The sequence below is a fragment of the Nicotiana tomentosiformis genome, chromosome 3 (genome assembly GCF_000390325.3).
Source record: "Nicotiana tomentosiformis chromosome 3, ASM39032v3, whole genome shotgun sequence".
Lineage (NCBI taxonomy): Eukaryota > Viridiplantae > Streptophyta > Magnoliopsida > Solanales > Solanaceae > Nicotiana > Nicotiana tomentosiformis.
Genome location: NC_090814.1, coordinates 24,282,978 through 24,305,024, shown reverse-complemented (window position 1 = coordinate 24,305,024; position 22,047 = coordinate 24,282,978). Strand labels below are relative to the sequence as shown.

The 22,047-nt window shown below is 42.0% G+C and overlaps 1 protein-coding gene across 1 annotated transcript; it reads right to left on the bottom strand.

The window, feature by feature from the left end:
- Positions 1–1,192: 1,192 nt before the first annotated feature.
- Positions 1,193–3,680, bottom strand: LOC104112129 (large ribosomal subunit protein eL8y-like). Its single transcript, XM_009621973.4, has 6 exons — positions 3,552–3,680; positions 3,218–3,467; positions 2,065–2,234; positions 1,850–1,978; positions 1,675–1,767; positions 1,193–1,549 (listed from the first exon to the last, which is right to left on the bottom strand). Exons 1-6 carry the CDS (start codon positions 3,552–3,554, stop codon positions 1,418–1,420), a joined length of 777 nt encoding a protein of 258 aa, XP_009620268.1. The 5' UTR covers positions 3,555–3,680; the 3' UTR covers positions 1,193–1,417.
- Between the last annotated feature and the right edge of the window lie 18,367 nt (positions 3,681–22,047).

Sequence of the window (22,047 nt, the reverse complement as noted above, 5' to 3'; positions counted from 1 at the left end):
GTAGGGGCTGTGAGCTTTGCTCTGGACCTTGTGAGAGGGGCATTACCACCCCCTCTGCTTTTACCTCTTTTGTATGATCCTTGTCCTCTAGGAGACAAGTTATGGGTACCTGTAATCTCTTCAAATTCTCTACTAACATCAAGGTCAGAGAGAGCTTGAGGATTGAATCTGTCAATAGTTTGGTCTTCAACATTGTCTTCCTCTGCGCTTCCTATTTCAGGTTCTTCTTCTTCACTTGATGTGTTCCCATTGATGCTCTCATATTCATCTTCCCCATCCGATGTGATATCATTAATATGATCAGGAGGATCATTTTCTTTAGGAGGTATAGCAATTTGAATAGGCATAACTTGCAGGTTAGGTTGTGCCATCTGAAACTGATCATTTGCAAGGGTAGGAGTGAGTTTGTTTTTTGAGGAAATCTCCTGAATATTATCACCCTCTGGTGATTCTGGGACATAGGATGGTGAATCAAAATTAGTGTTATTCTTGGTATTAGGAATGTTTGAATTGGTGTCTTGTTCATTTTGTTTTGCACGGGAGTTTGTTGTGGAGATGTAGTATTCCTTTCAATATTGATAGTCTCCTTTTGGTGATTATTGGCTTGAGTTGCAGGCGTGTTCTTCATTTGGGGTTTAATGTGGGTATGCTTCTGGCCTGTTGGTTATTGCTACTGTGAAACTAGTGGACATTGTTGCTTCGTTATAATAATCTGATTCTTTTGAGTATATACAACTCTTTTACCTGCCCGCTGCAGTGTGCTTTAACTATAAGATACAATGTATTACATGAAATTTCATGATTTTCTCGTTGCTCTCTTTATGATAAGTTTAAAAATAAATAAATGCAGAAAGGTTTTAGAAAGGTGAAAGTGGCATTTTCCTAATAGACTCATGTTCTTTCTAGTTGATGATGGTATCTGGAGTTTGGACCAACTTAAGTTATCTCTTTGTTGATGATGGCATTTGGAGTTTGGAACCAACTCAAGTTATCTTCCATCGGCACAAATAGTCAAATACTGAATAGCTAGATTCCTCTCTCCAAACAGACTCGCTTCACAATGCCACAACCCACTTCTAATAAGGCTGGTTTATATAGAGAAAAAGTTGAAGGCTCGGTGATAATATAATGAAGTACTTTGATGAGTAGAGGACAAGGTAGAGTAAACTTTATCAGAAGAATAAGCACCTAGTGAATGGAAGAGCCTTCCCATTTTATCCTCGTACATAACCAACTCAACCAACCATCTATTCCGAAAACCGAAAAATTAGACAAGTCTTTTGCATAGAAACATAAATATGTAAAACAAAGAAAATATAAGTCTAATCCACGTAGGATCTCTAACATCGCTCAAGCATGCGAATCAAAAACACAAAATTTGTAGGTCTAACCCAAACAGCAACATAAAATAGAAGCTCTAGTTCATTCTCTGTGCTGCTTCCTTGGCGAGAACCCTCTCTTTCGCCTTGGTTCTGGCTTGTGATTTGGATCCCATGACACCACCGCCCCATTTCTTTCTGTTTTCCTCATACTTGTCATTGAAGTTTGCCTGAAAAAAGTATAACAAAAATCAATATAAATCCCTCAATAGATTTACAGTTTTACACACAAAAAAAAAAAAGATAACTACAAAGAAAACAAGCAGCCAATTTATCATTTATTAACATAAGATACCTTGATTGCCTCCAAAATTCTGCTGAACTCCATTTTATCTTCATTTTTCACAGTTGTCAAGCATAGAGCCGAAGCAGTTTTCTTGTGCACGATCTGAAAGCAATGCTCAATCATTAGTATCTAATACCATTAAGAAAGCATAGCCATATATAAATGCACATCTCATGTTCCTTACCGATCCTAAACGTGCTTTTCCCTTCACGATGCAGTACGGAATTTCCATCTTTCTGCACAATGCTGGCAGCCACACGACTAACTCTATTGGGTCCACATCATGAGCAATAACCACCAACTGTGCTTTGTTCTGGAGTGGTATCATCAACAGAGTTGTGTTATTTGACAGTAAGATCGACTGGGAAACTACAAATGCTTTGTTACACCAAAACAAACCTGCTCAATAAGGTAGGTTATGTGCTTAAGACCATATTTCACAATAATGGGTTTCTTAGTCTCGGGTGTTTTCCCTTCTGCTTCAGCTTGAGCTCTTTTTAAGAGACGCTCCTTCTTTGCAGCTTTGTCTTCAGGCCTGTACTTCAGTAGCATCTTGAACAGGTTGGTGGCTGAACATTCGAAAGAAAGGCAATTGTAAACGTCAGTTCAGCTGTCATGAAACTTCAAACAGCAAGCACAAGCAGAATAAAGTAGAATTCTTTTGTGACCTTAAGGTCAGGTACGATATATTATACTAAAAGTTGCAAGAGAAGGGTGAGCAAAGTGTGCTACATCTAGGTAGATTGAGTGACACTGAAGATAGTGCAGATTTGCCCCAATAGAACGATACGGAGAATGAGCAAAATAACACACTAATCCATTATCCTTGTGAGCGAATAGGAGACAAGGTAAAAATACAGAGAAAAACAAAAGGATGAGAAAGTAAGTTCAAAGACCACATAAAGCTCTACTTGAACATGCCAAAAGCAAAAGACCACATAAAGCTCTACTTGAACATGCCAAAAGCAAAAGACAACCATCCATACAACTCCTTTTACAGATGACCAATTAGTCAAAAAGACACGAACCATCCAATATAGCGCGAGCAAATTAATTCATTTAGAAAAGATAAAGCAACAGACTAGAAATCTTATGCAAAATTTTCAGCTAAGATATTAAAGATGTCGTTCTTAATCAAAAAGAAAGAGAACATTCAATTAAGACAGCCTCGTTTTGACATTATTGATTCCTAAACGGAAAACTTGCCATTGATATTACATGTTACAATTCATGGAGTAAAGTAGATGTATTCGCCTAAACAGTTGTAGAAATGTATAATGGTTAATGTATATATGTATAAATTTTCAGTGTCGAAGTCTTGCCCAGTGGACACTGAAAATTTTCAAAACAAGAATCAGAAGGCAAGACTCAACTATTCTATAATTCAAGTTATTTTGCCTAATAAAGCAGCATTTTCAGAGAGAATACAATCTCACATGAGGCACATAGCAAAAGCGCAAAGGCAGCAACTTTTCATGAGCCAGTAATCACATAGACAGCATACAAACAAGTGACTTAACACAAAGACAAAGCTGTTGGGTTCAAAACATACCAAGGTTCTTGTCAAGGGTTTTTGAGAATTGGTTAAGAGAAGGAGGAACCTTCAAACGCTGCTTAAGAATCCTCCTTTTCCTCTGGATACGAACAACCTGAGGCCATCTCACGAAACGGGTCAGATCCTTCTTGGGCGGCAATGCACCACCGATCCCAAACTGCTTTGGCCGCTTCTCGAACAGTGGATTCACCACTTTCGCCTGAACCGGTTTCTTCTTTGCTGCTACTGCTACACCTTTCTTTGGAGCCTGCAACCAATTTCCCACAATCAAACTTTAAACTCAAAATCCAAAATCGTCGAGAAAAAGAGCCTATGAATGGCTGTAGCTTACCATTTTCCTGCTAGACGGCGAGGGAGGAGCAAAGCAACTTAGGTGTATGGATGTTTGAACTCTTTGTTGTAGTGAACTCTAGGGTATAAGATGAGTTGGTGAAATCCGGGGAGTTATTGGGCTAGGGCTAACTAGTTTGTTTGGGCCATATTGTATTGGACCCTAACGCAAAAATGATACGTACCAGGTAGTCACTTTTAGGGCTACTGTTTATAATATGGTCATTGCTTGAAAAGTAGTTGAAAGCTAACCATAAATTTAAAAGAGGAATTTTCAGAAACCACTATAGTTTAGACACTATTTATGTAATATAATTATAGTTTTTATATTCTCTATTCGTAGCAAAACTTACGTTGCTAGTCTCATGTATTTTATGTATTTGTGCGCTTACGACTTCTTGTATCAATGAATACAGAGTTGGTAGAATCGCGGGACAAATATTTTTAAAAACGAAAAATGCAATAAATCAGCGTGTATCACGCTTGAAAGATCTCAACCTACAAAATTAGAACACGACTCTTTATCTCTTCCATAATTAGAAGATTTTGCTCTAATTTTCAGCAAATACGCATTCACAAAACAGAACATATATATTGTCAAAACTGAATTCGAAGTTTGAAAATACACATTTATTGAGATAGTGTATTTATTATCTGTATATTTATTGTTTGTTAGTAGTTAGTTAATTGTGTTAGCATGGCCTTAGTTAACTAGTATTAGTCATAAATAGTTCGCACATGTATATATATTGTGTTAGCATGGCATTAGTCAACTAATATTAGTCATAAATAGTTCGCACGTGTATATATACTCAGTTGAGATATTAATACAATTTAGTCGGTTCATTTCACATAACTGTCTCTCTCATTTCCCTGTTCTTCTTCGAGAACCTTCTAAGGTTCCACCATTGGAGCTCAAGCTTGAGCTCTGCTCATCTGTTACTTCCATAGTTTTACATGGTATCAGAGCGAGGTATTCTACTCGCTATTCTCTTCAATTTGTCTCTCAATTTTTTGGATTATAGAGTCAAAGTCATCATCTCCATTTTTGCCCCAATTTTCCCGATCCGACATTCTCTTCTTCTCGCTTCATTTTCAGCAAATCGATATTGTTTCTCATGGCTATCCTTGATCCAAACAATGATTCTAGAGTTGAATCAAGTGCTTCAACCCACGTCGCCGACACTGACCCTGGAGTCAATCCGAGCTGCCCATTTTATATGTACCCATCGGATAATCCTGGTGCGATGCTGATGATAACTCCGTTCAACGGCGTCGGATACCGATCCTGGAGAAGAAGCATCCTTAGAGCCCTTTCAGTCAAAAATAAAATAGGATTCATCACTGGTGAGTACAAACGACCAGACCTAGATTCTCCGCAATTTTGTCAGTGGGAGAGGTGCGACGATATGGTAATCTCATAGATCCTGAATTCTCTATGCAAGGAAATTGTTGATTGTGTCGAGTACGCTAACAATGCTTTTGAACTTTGGAGGGAATTGGAAGATAGGTACGATCAGACTAATGGCACCAAGTTGTATCAAATCCAAAAGGAAATCAATGATTTAGCTCAGGGAGTCCTCGATGTTACCGGATATTATATGAAAATAAAGAAGCTTATGGAGGAATTAAACATGATAAATGCCAAGTCATAATGTAGTTGTCAGTTCACTTGTGGGGCTAAGGAGAATATGCATAAGGCTGAACAAGATAGAAGACTTATCCAATTCCTCATGAGATTAAACGAATTGTACACCACAATGCGAGGTTGTATACCCATGATGAATCTATTACCTTATATGGCACATGCCTTCTCTTTGCTCATTCAGGAGGAAAAGCAAAGAGAAGTGAAGCCATATAATCAACTCATGCTCGATTCTTCCTCCTTGAATGTTAATGTACATGCGCACAATAATTTCAACAATAGAACACCTATGCATAATAATTTCAAAAACCAATTATTCTCCAACCAACCATTCCTCCACAAGTACTAAACCTCACCCCTTCTGTGATCACTGCAAACGTGCTGGCCACACTAAAGACAAATGCTTCAAGATCCATCGCTATCCGTAGGATTTTAATCAGAATCCTAAGTACAATAAAGGCAAAAAGACTGCAGCTAATGTACACAGTACTCCAGTCGATGCATTTTGTATGAAAGATGAAGAAACACAAGCTCAAGGTAGCAACTCTAATGTGAGTCTCACTAGAGAGCAATATGGACAGTTTGTGACTTTGCTTCAGCACTTTCAGACCAACACTGGATGAGATAATTCAGACAACAATGTGACTGGTGGAGCTGTGAACTTTGCAGGTATTTTTGCTTGTTCCGCTTATGTTCTCTCTGTTGATTTTGTCCTACTCTCATGTAAATGCTTTAAATCAAAGGCTGACATTTGGATCCTAGACTCTGGGGCCTCTAACCATATGACCTTTAACAAATCCTTACTCACTCACAATAAAACCTTAGTGTATCCTATGTTAATTACACTGCCAAATGGCTATAGAATCAAGGTTACATAAATTGTAACTGTCACATTAGCATTAAACATTGTTCTACATAGAGTTCTCTATGTTCCATCCTTCAAGTACAAACTTATTTCAATTCACTCTTTAGCTTCTCAACTTAAAGGTTTGGTTGCTTTCTCTGACTTTCTTTGTCTACTGTAGGCCCCTTCAATGAAGAGGCCTCTGGAGATTGGTAAGGTCAAGGATGGCTTATACCTCTTATGTTCAAGTTGTCTGAAGAATTCATGCTCTTCCTTACATGTTCCTTTACCTGTTTCCTATTCTATTTTGTCTAAATCTTCTGATATAAATAGTTTGCACTGTCAACATCATGAATCATCTGTAAATGTTCCCATTTGCAATTCACAATCATTTGTAAATAATTTCACTAGTAATAAAACTTAGTGCATTTCCTCACATTCTTTCTTGTCTGATAAGAATCAAGATGACATGTTGTGGCATTACAGATTAGGCCATGTGCCCTTTGTCAAAATGAGGGAGGTATCATCCATTCCTGTTCAGTTCTCAACCAAACAACCTTTCCTTTGCTCCATTTGTCCTATGGCTAGACAACCTAGACTTGCATTCCCTCATAGGACTAGCACTACCACTTCCATTTTTGAACTTATTCATGTAGACCTCTGGGGATCCCACCACATTGCTACTTATGATAATTAGAAATATTTCCTCACCCTGGTAGATGATCATAGCATTGCCACTTGGACCCACCTCTTGAGCAGTAAGAGCAATGCCTTACAAGTCATCAAAAGCTTCATATCCTTAGATGAAACCCACTTCAAATCCAGTGTCAAGTACCTCAGATAAGATAATGGTTCAGAATTTGTCAATATGGAAGCCTTATCATTCTTTCAGTCCAAAGGTATAGTTCATCAGAAAACATGCCCCTATACTCCTCAACAAAATGGAGTCGTAGAAAGTGGATTCACAACATGAGGGCAATACCCTCGATACTACACCAGGTGCTGAAATTCCCAACACCTGGAGGAGTTAAAATAGTTTACGGAGAACAACCGGCCACAAAGGAGATGTTCGCGATAGACGAGGTGATCCTGGTATCCGCACTTTCGACATCGAAAGGTCTGAACCCAATGGTCAAAGACGGGACCAAATATCAATTACCGATACATGTCTCGATGGAACCGGAGAAGTAGGGGATGTATGAAGACGATGACTATGGAGTTCCCAGATCTTTCATAGTCCCCAATGATTTCGACGCCACCAAATCAACAATCGAAGAAATGGAACAAGTCATATTGATCGGGCACCTGCATGATCGTAAGGTACACCTAGGCACCGGGTTAAGCCACGAGCTCAGAAAAAAACTCATTCAATTCCTTATAGCTAACATAAATTGTTTCGCTTAGTCCCATCTCGATATGACAGGGATTTCACCAGAGATAACCACTCACAAGCTGAGCCTGGATCCGAAATTCCATAAGGTCAAGCAGAAAAGGAGGCCTAAGTCCGAAGTCAATCATGCATTCATCAAGGACGAGGTATCTAAACTCCTTAAAATAGGGTCTATCTGGGAGGTTAAGTATCCTAATTGGTTAGTAAACGTAGTAGTAGTCCCTAAAAATAGAGATACATTAAGAATGTGTGTAGACTATAAAGATTTGAACAAGGCATGACCCAAGGACTCTGTCCCCCTGCCAAACATCGATCGCTTGATCGATGCAACGGCTGGCCACGAGATGCTCAGTTTTCTCGATGCCTACTCCGGGTACAACCAAATTTGGATGGACCTGAACGACCAGGAAAAAACGTCCCTCATCACTAAATATGGTAGTAACTACTATAATGTAATGCCATTCGGACTAAAAAACGCTAGTGCCACTTACCAACACTTAGTAAATCGAATAATCGAAGAACAAATAGGATAATCGATGGAGGTTTACATTGACGATATGTTAGTTAAGTCCCTACGAGCAGAGGACCATTTGAAACATTTGCAGGAAACCTTCAACATATTGAAGAAGTACAACATGAAGCTGAACCCGGAGAAATGCGCATTCGGAGTCGGGTCCGGAAAATTCTTTGGGTTCATGGTGTCCAACCGAGGAATCGAGATTAATCCCGATAAGATCAAGTCCATCGAGGACATCAGTTTCATAGATAGCGTCAAGGCCGTACAAAGGTTGATCGGACGCATAACCGCTTTGGGTTGATTCATCTCGAGGTCCTCCGATAAGAGCCATCGTTTCTTTTCACTGTTAAAGAAGAAGAATAACTTCTCGTGGACCCCTAAGTGCCAACATGCCCTGGAGGAACTTAAGCGGTACCTCTCAAGCCCGCCTTTTCTTCATACTCCGAAGGCAGACGAACAGTTGTACCTGTACCTAGCGGTATCTGAGGTAGCGGTAAATGGAGTCCTAGTCCCAGAAGAGGAAGGTACGTAATTTCCTATCCATTATGTTAGCAGAACTCCATGCGAGGCCGAAACTAGGTATCCCCACCTAGAAAAATTGGCGCTCGCTTTGCTAAGTGCCTCTATATGTGTTGTGACTACTTACCCCTTGAGAAACATAATGCATAAACCCGAGCTCTCGGGACGATTGGCTAAATAGGCCGTGGAGATCAGCGGGTATGACATCGAATATCGACCCTGAACCACCATCAAATCATAAATTTTAGCGGACTTCGTGGTCGACTTCACGTCGGCCCTAGTTCTTGAGGTCGAAAAGGAGCTGCTATTGAACTCGAGGACCTCTTCCAGAATCTGGACCCTCTTTACGGATGGTGCCTCGAACGCAAATGGGTCCGGACTTGACATCGTGTTGAAACCACCGACAGGTAATGTAGTTAGACAATCTATTAGAACTGTAAAATTGACAAACAACAAGGCCGGATATGAGGTCATGATTGCAGGTCTTGAACTGGCTAAAAGCTTGGGGGCCGAGGTGGTCGAAGCTAAATGTGATTCTCTTCTCGTGGTGAATCAAGTCAATGGAATGTTTGAAGTCAAAGAAGAACGAATGCGAAGATACCTGGATAAACTACATGTAACGCTACATCGGTTTAGGGAATGAACGTTACAACATGTACCTCGGGATCAAAACAGCCAGGCCGATGCTCTTGCTAACTTGGGATTGTCGGTCGACGACGATGAATTCAACTCGGGAATGGTCGTACAACTCATGAAATCGGTAGTAGAGGAAGGCCACGCCGAGATAAATTCGACAAGCTTAACGTGGGACTGGAGAAACAAGTACATATATTACTTGAAGACCGGAAAACTTCCCTCGGATCCTAAAGAATCGAGAGTGTTGCATACGAAAGCAACCCGATTCAGCTTGTTCGAAGACGGTACCCTATTTAGAAGATCATTTGATAGCCCACTTGCCATATTTTTGGGGCAGGGAGACACCGGGTACATTTTGAGAGAAGTCCACGAGGGCACCTGCGGAACCATTCGGGAGCCGAGTCATTAGTTCGGATGATAATCAGAGCCAGATATTACTGGATCGATATAGAAAAAGACGCAAAGGAGTTTCGTACGAAAATGCGACGAGTTTGAGAGGCATGTTCCGATGATCCGCCAGCCCAGGGAGCCGCTACATTCGGTCTTATCACCCTGGCCATTCATGAAATGGGGGATGAGCATCGTCGGTCCCCTGCCTTGGGCGCCCTTTCCTACTACACCCAAAGTTCATAAAGATAAATTTGAGCCTAGTACCACTCCTCATGTCTTTGTGGGGTGCCCTTATGAGACTAAAGGATATAAGGTTCTGAATCTGGCCTCTAGAAAAAATTTTGTCTCTAGAGATATGATCTTCCATTAACACATCTTCCCCTTTGCCATCCCACCTGATTCCTCCTCTTCTTTTCCCTTAGTGCTTAACTTTGTCCCTCTTACAGTAGATGTGACACCTCCTAAACCACATTCAACTGATTGTATGTCTAGACCACTAAGAGATATAGTTCACACCTTCAGTATAACCTCACATGCAGATACTCCAACAGTATCACCCCCCCCCCCCCCGCCACTCTTCATCCTTGGAACCCCCTGTAATTTATTCAACACCCGAAATTTAGAATAATCATGTACCTAGAAGGTCCACTAGGGAACATCATTTACTTGTGCATTTAAAAGACTATGTATGTTCTTTGCCTAATCTACATCATATTGTTCACCCTCCATCTACTTCATCTTCTTCTGCCACTGCATCTAACTCAGATTCTCCTTATTTTTTCAATACTCTTTTCTCCAAACATCGTCATGTCCCTTTCACTTCGTTGGTCCCTTATAGTTAGCAACTTGTGCAAAGTGTTTGCGATGATAGTGAGCCAGGATCTTATGAGGAAACAGCCTTGAATCCTGCTTGGCAAACAACCATTCCACTATATGTAACGACTAGGAATTCCAACCATCAGGACCGTGATGGCGCCTAACAATTCACTTGCTAGGCAAGCCAACGTTAGAGAATAGTAATGCCAAATTTACCAAATTTCAGTAATAAGAACAATTATGCTAAAACAGAATCTAGAACAGCTTTGCGGAATAATATAACCCATACTATATCAAACGTTTGCTCTGATAGGTTGACAAAAGGGGTTGCTATGATGGTAAACAACCTCCACTTCCAACCAAGAGGTTGTGAGTTCGAGTCACCCCAAGAGCAAGGTGGGGAGTTCTTGGAGGGAAAGATGTCGAGGGTCTATTGGAAACAGCCTCTCTACCTCATGGTAGGGGTAAGGTCTGCGTACACACTACCCTCCCCAGACCCCACTAGTGGGATTATACTAGGTTGTTGTTATTGTTGTTGTTGTTGTTGTTGTTGTTGTTGTTGTTGTTATATGAAACGTTTAGGATCTCGAGTCACAACTCACAAGCTACTATGATTTGCTACAAACAGAGTCTGAAAAGAAAAAATACACTATTTTGAAGTAAGAAAACAGTAAATGATAAAACTAGGAAGAGACTCCAGGGTCTACGGACGCCAGCAGATCTACCTTGGGTCTCCTTACAGCAAATCCAACAGCTAACCTCTCAATCAGCTAGGGCCGATTCTAAAATCTGCACAAGAAGTGCAGAGTATAGTATGAGTACAACTGACCCAATGTACTCGTAAGTGTCGAGCCTAACTTCGACGAAGTAGTGACGAGGCTAAGACCAGACACTCACATATTAAACCTGTGCAAATAACAACATATATACAAAAATTAACGGCAAGTAAAAGCTAGACAAGTAATATAGGGAGGGGGAACATACTGAGGGGAATACAAGATAGAGAATCACATTAGTAATGATAACTTGAGCAACCATTATACCTTGAACCAATAAGAATCAGTAAACACAGTAAAAGAAAATGCATGTTATCATCCTTCGTGCTTTTACTCTCAACCTCACCATATAAATCAATAGAAACGGCACGACATCACCCTTCGTGCTTTTACTCTCACCATATGGCACGGCATCACCCTCCGTGCTTTTACTCTCATTCTCACCGTATAAATCAATAGAAATGGTTATCAATAGAAAAGTCTTACTTCAACATTTGATTCCACAATACCAACCTTAACTTTGAAATCAATACTCAATTATCACCAAAGATCCCTAAACATGGATAACATGATCAAAGAAGGCAATAATTACAAGAAACCAAGTCCCACTCGCATGTTTTAACCCGACAACGACGCATAAGTACTCGTCACCTCACATATACGTTGTACCCAACATCTAAACATGTAGCAAATAGATAAACAGGTCTTATTCCCTCAAGTCAAGGTTAACCACGACACTTACCTTGCTCCAACGACCAAACTCAAAGCTCAACCACGACTTTCCCTTCACACAAGCCTCCGAACCAATAGAATCTAGAAAATTACCAACCAAACGATTCAGTTTAAGCCTTAAAACTACCCATGATTGTAAAGAATTCAATTTAGGTCATTATTGAAAAAGTCAACACCCGAGCTCGCTTGGTCCAAACATGAAATTCGGACCAAAACCCGATTACCCATTCACCCCGAGTCTGGTTATGTAATTTGTTTTGGAATCCGACCTCAATTTTGAGGTCTAAATCCCTATTTTTCAAAAATTCCTAATTCTACCCAAACTCCCCAATTTTCACCATGAAAACTCTAGATTTTAGGTTGAAATCTTATGAAAAATAGTGAAAGATTGAAAGAAACTAGCTTAGAATCACTTACCAATGTTTTTTGGAAAAAAAGCTCTTTGGAAAATCGCCTCTAGGGTTCTTGAGTTTGAAAATTTGAAGAATGAACCAAAAATCCCGTCTAACTTAAGTTTTACACAACTACAGATGTTGCAAATGCGACCAGGGATTCACAATTGCGAACCCCGCAAATGCGAAGCTCCTCCATCTCCGCTGCCTTCGCAAATGCGAACAGGATGTTCACAAATGCGGACTGTGAGCATCGCAAATGCGACCCAAAACTTTGCAAATGCGAAGGTCCACCCCCAGCCCACTACTCGCAAATGCGATGGTCTCTTCGCAAATGCGAGGCTCGCATTTGCGAGCCAAACCTCGCAAATGTGAAGTCTGCAGATCTGATACACCAGCTATGATTTTCTAAGTTCAAACCACTCCGTAGCCTATCCGAAACTCACTCGAGCCCTTGGGGATCTAAACCAACTATGCACATAAGTCTAAAAATCATAAGACCTTGCTCGCGCGATCAAATCGCCAAAATAACACCTAGAACTACGAATTGAACACCAAATCAAATAAAACTTTCAAGAAAATTTTGAAACTTCTATATTAACAACTGGACGTCCGAATCACGTCAAACCAACTCCGTTTCTCACCAAATTTGACAGACAAGTCATAAATATAGTATTGGACCTATACCGGGTTTTGGAACCAAAATACGGACCCGTTATCCAAAAACTCAAGCTTTGGTCAAACATTTTCAATTCATTAAGGCTTTAACTTGCATATTTTTACAAAGTCCGATATCTCGGGCGAGGGACTTTCGAATTCGATTTTGGGCATAAGCCCAAGTTTCAAATCACGGTACGGACCCACCGGGACTGTCAAAACATGAATCCGGGTCTGTTTACTTAAAATATTGACCAAAGTCAACTCAAATGAAGTTTTTAGGCAAAAATTCTTATTGTTTTTCAATTTTTAACATAACAGCTTTCCGGAAACAAGCCCGGACTACGCACGCAACTCGAGGAAGGATAAAATAAGGTGTTTGAAGCTTAAAAGCACAGAATTAGGTTCTAACACATAAGATGACCATTCGGGTCATCACATTCTCCACCTCTTAAACAACCGTTCGTCCTCGAATGGACATAGAAAAGTACCTGAACTAGTGAAAAGGTGGGGATATCTACTCCGAATTTCTGACTTGGAATCCCAGGTAGCTGCCTCGACGGGCTGACCTCTCCACTGCACTCGAACTGAAGGATAACTCTTCGACCTCAACTAACGAACGTGCCGGGCTAAAATAGCCATCGGCTCCTCCTCGTAAGTCAAATCCTTGTCCAGCTGGACAGAGCTGAAATATAATACATGGGACGTATTGCCGTGATACTTCTAGAGCATGGACACATGGAACACCGGATGAACTGCTGATAACCCCAGTGGCAACATAAGCCTGTAAGCCACCTCTCCCACTCTCTCGAGAATCTTAAAAGGTCTGATATACCTAGCGCTCAACTTACCCTTATTTCCGAACCTCATGACACCCTTCATGGGTGATACCGGAGCAACACTCTCTTCCTGAACATGAATGCAGCATCACAAACTCTACGGTCGGCATAACTCTTTTGCCTGGACTGAGCTGTGCAAAGTCTATCCTGAATAATCTTGACCTTATCCAAGGCATCTTGTACTAGATTTGTACCCAACAACTGAGCCTCTCTGTCTCGAACCACCCAACTGGCGACCGGCACCGCCTACCGTATAATGCCTCATAGGGAGCCATCTGAATGCTCGACTAGTAGTTGTTGTTGTAGGCGAACTCTGTATGGGGCAAGAACTGATCCCATGATCCTCCGAAGTCTATAACACATGCGCGGAACATATTCTCCAATATCTGAATAGTGCGCTCGGACTGTCTATCCGTCTGAGGATAAAATGATGTGCTCAACTCAACCAGCGTACCCAACTCACGTTGTAATGACCTCCAGAAGTGCGAGGTGAACTGTGTACCTCGGTCAGAAATGATAGACACGGGCACACCGTGAAGACGGATGATCTCGCGGATATAAATCTCTGCTAACCACTCCGAAGAATAGGTAACTGCCACAGGAATGAAATGCGCTGACTTAGTCAGCCTATCCACAATGACCCGAACGGTATCGAACTTCCTCTGAGTCTGTGGGAGTCCAACAACGAAATCCATAATGATATGCTCCCACTTCCACTCAGGAATCTCTAACTTCTGATGCAAACCACCAGGTCTCTGATGCTCACACTTTACTTTCTGATAATTTAGACACCGAGCTACATATGCAACTATGCCCTTCTTCATTCTCCTCCACCAATAATGTTGCCGCAAGTCCTGATACATCTTGGCGGCACCCGGATAAATAGAATACCGGGAACTGTAAGCTTCCTCAAGAATCAACTCACGAATTCCATCCACATTAGGCACACAAACAAGACCATGCATCCTCAAAACTCCATCATCTCCAACAGTAACCTGCTTGGAACCACCGTGCCGCACTGTGTTCTTAAGGACAAGCAAATAAGGGTCGGTATACTACCGCTCCCTGATGCGCTCAAACAAGGAAGACCGAGCGACTGTACAAGCTAGGACACGACTGGTCTCGGAAACATCCAATCTCACGAACTGATTGGCCAAATCTTGAACATCTAATGCAAGCGGTCTCTCAACAACTGGAATGAACGCAAGGCTGCCCATACTCGCTGCCTTTCTACTCAGGGCATCGGCCACCACATTGGCCTTCTCGGGATGATACAAGATGGTGATATCATAGTCTTTCAATAGCTCCAACCACATCATCTGCCTCAAATTGAGATCCTTTTGCTTGAACAAATACTGAAGGCTCTGATGGTCTGTGAAAACCTCACACGACACACCGTAAAGGTAGTGCCTCCAAATCTTCAGCGCATGAATAATGGTTGTCAACTCTAAATCATGAACAAGGTAATTCTTCTCATGAACCTTCAACTGCCGCGATGCATATGCAATCACCCTACCCTCCTGCATCAATACCGCATCAAACCCAACACGGGACGCATCACAATATACCGTATAAGATCCTGAACTTGTGGGCAACACTAATACTAGCGTTGTAGTCAAAGCCGTCTTGAGCTATTGAAAGCTCGCCTCACACTCGTCTGACCATCTGAATAGGGCACCCTTCTGGGTCAACCGGGTCAATGGGGCTGCTATAGATGAAAACCCCTCCACAAACCGACAGTAATAACCCGCCAACCCCAAGAAACTCCAGATCTCCGTGGCTGAAGTGGGTCTAGGCCAGTTCTGAACTGCCTTAATCTTCTTAGGGTCTACCTGAATACCCTCTGCTGATACAACGTGCCCCAAGAAGGCGACTGAGTCCAACCAAAACTCGCACTTTAAAAACTTAGCATATAACTGGCTGGCTCTCAGAGTCTGAAGTACAATCCGAAGATGTTGCTCGTGCTCCTCTCGACTACAGGAGTAGATCAAGATTTCATCAACAAACACAATCACAAAAGAGTCCAGATAGGGCTTGAACACCCGGTTCATCAAATCCATAAACGTTGTTGGGGCATTTGTCAGCCTAAATGACATCACTAGAAACTCATAATTCCCGTACCGAGTTCGAAAAGCTGTCTTAGGGACATCGGATGCCCTAATCCTCAACTGATGGTAGCTAGATCTCAAATCAATATTTGAAAACACCTTAGCACCCTGAAGCTGATCAAATAAGTCATCAATCCTCGACAACGGATACTTGTTCTTGATGGTGACTCTGTTCAATTGCCAGTAATCTATGCACATCCTCATCGATCCATCTTTCTTCTTTACAAACAACATGGGCGCACCCCAGGGTGAGATACTAGGTCTAATGAAGCCCTTATCAAGCAAATATTGCAACTGCTCCTTCATCTCTTTCAACTCTGGCGGGGCCATACGGTAAGGCGGAATAGAAATGGGTTGAGTGCCCGGAGCCAAATCAATACAGAAGTCAATATTCCTGTCGGATGGCATCCCCGACAGGTCTGCAGGAAATACCTCTAGAAACCCACGAATAACTGGTACTGAATCCATGGAAGGAACCTTCGCACTAGAATCGCGAACATAAGCCAAATAAGCTAGACACCCTTTCTCGACCATACGCCGAGCCTTCACATAAGAGATAACCCTGCTAGTAGAATGGCCATGAGTCCCTCTCCACTCTAATCGAGGCAACCCCGACAAGGCTAAGGTCACCGTCTTGGCGTGATAATCCAATATAACATGATAAGGTGACAGCCAATCCATACCCAAGATAACATCAAAATCGACCATATCGAGAAGTAAATGATCTACACTAGTCTCAAGACTCCTAATGGTGACCACACACGAACGATAAACACGATCTACAATAATAGCATCCCCCACAAGTGTGGACACATACACAAGAGTACTCAAAGAATCACGAGGCACAACCAAATATGAAGCAAAATAGGATGACACATAGGAGTAAGTAGAACTCGGATCAAATAGAACTGAAGCATATCTGCTGCAAACTGAAACAATATCTATGATAACAACGTCATATGACTCAGCCTCTGGCCTGGATGGAAAAGCATAACATCGGGGCTAGGGCCCACCACTCTAAACTACATCTCTAGGATGGGCCCTAGCTGGCTGGCCTCTACCTCTAGCGGCCTGACCTCTACCTCTAATGGTCTGACCACCGCCCTTGGCTGCTTGACCCCTACCTCTAGCTGGCTCAGCGGGCGGTGAAGCACCCGGTGTCGGGACCATGGCACGAGAACCCTAATGCTGTGAACTGCTCGATGCACGAGGGCAAAATCTAGCAATGTGCCTCGGATAACCACAAGTATAATAGGACCTCGGTTGCTGTGACTGCTGACCCTAGAACTGACCCTGTCGACCTGAGTAACCACCCTGAAAACTCTGGAGCGGAGGTGCACTAATAGGAGCTGGTGGTGTACTGTAGGCTAGCTGGTCGAAATAAGGCACATAAGGACCATGACTCCCTAAAACATTGTGGTATGCCTGAAGCGCTGAATGAAACGGGCTGGGAGGATTGCCTCTACCAAAATTACCCTTGTCTCCAGATGAGGCACCACTAAACCCACCGGAATGACGAGGTCTCTTGTCAGACCCCTGACCTCCCTGAGCAAGAACCACCTCGACTTGCCCGGCGACATTGGCGGCCTCCTAAAAAGAAATCTCACTCACAGTCTCCTTAGCCATCTGCAATATGATAGGCTGAGCAAGTCCCTCAATAAACATCCTCACCCTCTCTCTCTCGGTAGGATGTAGAATAAGAGTATTATGGGCCAAATCCACAAAAACGGGTCTCATATTGAGTAACAGTCATACTGCCCTGCGGGAGACGCTCGAACTGACGGCGATGCTCCTCTCTCAATGTGATAGGGAGAAATTTCTCTAGGAAGATCTGAGAGAACTGGTCCCAAGTAAGAGCAGGTGACCTAACTGGTCTGGTCAACAAATAATCTCTCCACAATTTCTTGGCGAAACCAATCATCTGAAATGCAGCAAAATCGACCCCATTAGTCTCCACTATACCCATGTTCCGTAGAACCTCGTGAAAACTGTCAAGATACTCCTGGGATCCTCTGAAGAAGCACCACTGAAGTGAACTGGAAAGAGCTTGGTGAACTTGTCCAATCTCCATAAAGCCTCAGAAGACATAGCTGGACCATCTCCGGCCTGTGTCGCAATAATCGACTGAACTACTCTGACTGGCTGAGCTACTGGAGTCTGAAACTGGGGAGCCATCTGCTCCAGAGTATGAGTAGCAGTGGTCTGTGCTCCTCCTCCAGCCTGAGAGACGGCTGGTGCCATGGGAAATGTACCGTCCTGGGCCACACTCTCCATAAGGCCCACCAAACGGACCAAAGCATCCTGAAGCACTGGGGTGGGGATGAACCCCTCCGGACCTGAGCTGGCCCGACAGGAACAGTCTGGGCTGGAACCTCCTAGTCAAACTCTACCTGAGGCTCCACTGCTGGCGTTGCTGCTCGGGCTCTGGGCTGAGCCCTTCCCCTGTCTCGGCCTCGACCTCTGCCCCTCGTAGAAGCTGCCACTGGAGGCTTTGGCTGCTGCTTAGCTGAAGATGTGGTACGTGTTCTCGCCATCTGCCAGAGAATAAGAGTAGAAGAGTTCAATTAGCATTGTGAGAACAAAATCGCACGACAGAGAAGAAGAGAAGTGAAATTTGTTCCTAACTTTCATAACCTCTGGAAGATAAGTACAGACATCTCCATACCGATCCTCCAGACTCTACTAAGCCTGTTCGTAAATTGTGAGACCTAGGTAATCTAATACTATGATACCAACTTGTCACGATCCGGAATTTCCACCATCAGGACCGTGATGGCGCCTAACATTTCACTTGTAAGGCAAGCCAACGTTAGAGAATAGTAATGCCAAATTTACCAAATTTCAGTAATAAGAACAATAATGCTAAAACAGTATCTAGAACAGCTTTGCGGAATAATATAACCCATACTATATGAAACGTTTAGGATTTGGAGTCACAACTCACGAGCTACTATGATTTACTACAAACATAGTCTAAAAAGAGAAAATACACTATTTTGAAGTAAGGAAACAATAAATGATAAAACTAGGAAGAGACTCCAGAGTCCGCGGATGCCAGCAGATCTACCTTAGGTCTCGTGACAGCAAATCCAACAGCTAACCTCTCAATCAGCTAGGGCCGGTTCCAAAATCTGCACAAGAAGTGCAGAGTGTAGTATGAGTACAACCGACCCAATGTACTCGTAAATGTCGAGCCTAACTTCGATGAAATAGTGACGAGGCTAAGACCAAACACTCACATATTAAACCTGTGCAGATAACAACATATATACAAAAAATAACGGCAAGTAAAAGCTAGACAAGTAATATAGGAAGGGGGAACATACTGAGGGGAATACAAGATAGAGAATCACATCAGTAATGATAACTTGAGCAACCATTATACCTTGAACCAATAAGAATCAGTAAACACAACAAAAAGAAAATTCACGGCATCACCCTTCGTGCTTTTACTCTCAACCTCACCATATAAATCAATAGAAACGACACGACATCACCCTTCGTGCATTAGCTCTCATAACATGGCACGATATCATCCTTCGTGCTTTTACTCTCACCATATGTCACGACATCACCCTCCGTGCTTTTACTCTTATTCTCACCATATAAATCAATAGAAACGGCACGGCATTACCCTTCGTGCATTAACACTCTCCCTTACTATAAAGCAATGAACAAATAACAACAGAGAGATAGAATAACAAGAACAAGTCTTACTTCAACATTTGATTCCACAATACCAACCTTAACTTTGAAATCAATACTCAATTATCACCAAAGATCCCTAAACATGGTAAGAACGATCAATTTAACAATACTAGTCTAACATGGATAACATGATCAAAGAAGGCAATAATTACAAGAAACCAAGTCCCACCCGGATGCTTTAACCCGACAACAACGCATAAGTACTCGTCACCTCACATATACGTTGTACCCAACATCTAAACATGTAGCAAATAGACAAACAATCTTATTCCCTCAAGTCAAGGTTAACCACGACACATACCTCGCTCTAACGACTAAACTTAAAGCTCAACCATGGCTTTCCCTTCACACAAGCCTCTGAACCAATAGAATCTAGAAAATTACCAACCAAACGATTCAGTTTAAGCCTTAAAAACTACCCACGAGGGTAAAGAATTCAATTTAGGTTATTATTGAAAAAGTCAACACCCGAGCCCGCTTGGTCCAAACCCGAAATTCGGACCAAACCCCGATTACCCATTCACCCCCGAGCCCAGTTATGTAATTTGTTTTGGAATCCGGCCTCAATTTTAAGGTCTAAATCTCTATTTTTCAAAAATCCCTAATTCTACAACCCCCCCCCCCCCCCCCATTTCCATCATGAAAACTATAGATTTTAGGTTGAAATCTTAGGAAAAGTAGTGAAAGATTGAAAGAAACTAGTTTAGAATCACTTACCAATGTTGTGGGGAAGAAACGTTCTTTGAAAAATTGCCTATAGGGTTCTTGAGTTTGAAAATTTGAAGAATGAACCAAAAATCCCGTCTAACTTAAGTTTTACACAGCTGCAGATGTGGCAAATGCAACCAGGGGTTCGCAAATGCGAGAAATGCTTCGCAAATGCGAAGCTCCTCCATCTTAGATGCCTTCGCAAATGCGAACAGGGTGTTCGCAAATGCGGACTGTGAGGATCGCAAATGCGAAGGTCCACCCCCAGCCCACTGCTCGCAAATGCGATGGTCTCTTCGAAAATGCGAGGCTCGCATTTGCGAGCCAGACCTCGCAAATGCAAAGTCTGCAGATCTGATACACCAGCTATGATTTTCTAAGTTCAAACCACTCCGTACCCTATCCGAAACTCACCCGAGCCCCCGAGGATCTAAACCAACTATGCACACAAGTCTAAAAACATCATATGAACTTGCTCGCATGATCAAATCGCCAAAATAACACCTAGAACTACGAATTGAATACCAAATCAAATGAAATTTTCAAGAAAACTTTAAAACTTCTATATCAACAACTGGACGCCCGAATCACGCCAAACCAACTCTGTTTCTCACCAAATTTGACAGACAAGTCATAAATATAGTATTGGACCTATACCGGTTTCTGGAACCAAAAATACGGACATGTTATCCAAAAAATCAAGCTTTGGTCAAACATTTCGAATTCATTAAGGCTTTAACTTTCATATTTTGACAAAGTCCGATATCTCGGGCTAGGGACTTCCGAATTCGATTCCGGGCATACGCCTAAGTCCCAAATCACGGTACAGACCCATCGGGACCGTCAAAATAAGAATTTGGGTCCGTTTACTTTAAATGTTGACCAAAGTCAACTCAAATAAAAATTTTAGGCAAAAATTCTTTTTTTTAGTTTTTAACATAACAGCTTTCTGGAAACATGCCCGGACTATGAACACAACTCAAGAAAGGATAAAATGAGGTGTTTAAAGCTTAAAAGTGCAGAATTAGGTTCTAACACATAAGATGACTGTCACGCCCCAAAACCGAGGAGCACAACCGGTGCTCAACCGTGTGAACCCGGTCGAGCAAGCCTATTAGATTTCCTTCAACCCAAACTCATTCATGAATAGAGAGAATATATATGTTTTCGTTAATCAACAAATAAAGTGATCATGTCTGCAATACCAATTTCTTACCATCAGTTACTTTATTTTAAAGTCTCAATTCCAAACACATTTTTCATAATCTGAAGTGGAAATAGTAATTCAAGCACAACACACGAGTTTGACTCCTCTAGCACTATTATACAACCCACACTATGTCTACGAAGCCTCTATAGAAAAAGATGAGTACAATGATAATGCCGGCAACAATGCCCCGGCTATACCTCAAACAGAATACACAAAGAACAAAAGATACATGACCCCAGGATGAAGTGGGCTCACCAAGTCAGCTGGGAAGAAGGTGTAATGCTATCACTGATCAATATCTCCTGCTGTGGAATCACCCGCATCCATTTAAAGATGTAGTGCCCCCGACAAAAGGGACGTTAGTACCGTCGAATAATACTAGTATGAAAACTAAACACCAATTTAAGAATTTAAAAATACAAGATGAATATGATGAACCAATGCGGCGATAGTATAATATAGATAATCGTTTAAACCAGAGCAAGCTTATTAAGAGCTATCAATAACATTTATAGGATTTAAGATGAGATCCTCTGTAACCATCTTCACACAAAGCGGCCCCGTCGCCTCACCCGATGTATGCAGATGGAGGTGTAAGTACAATACCACA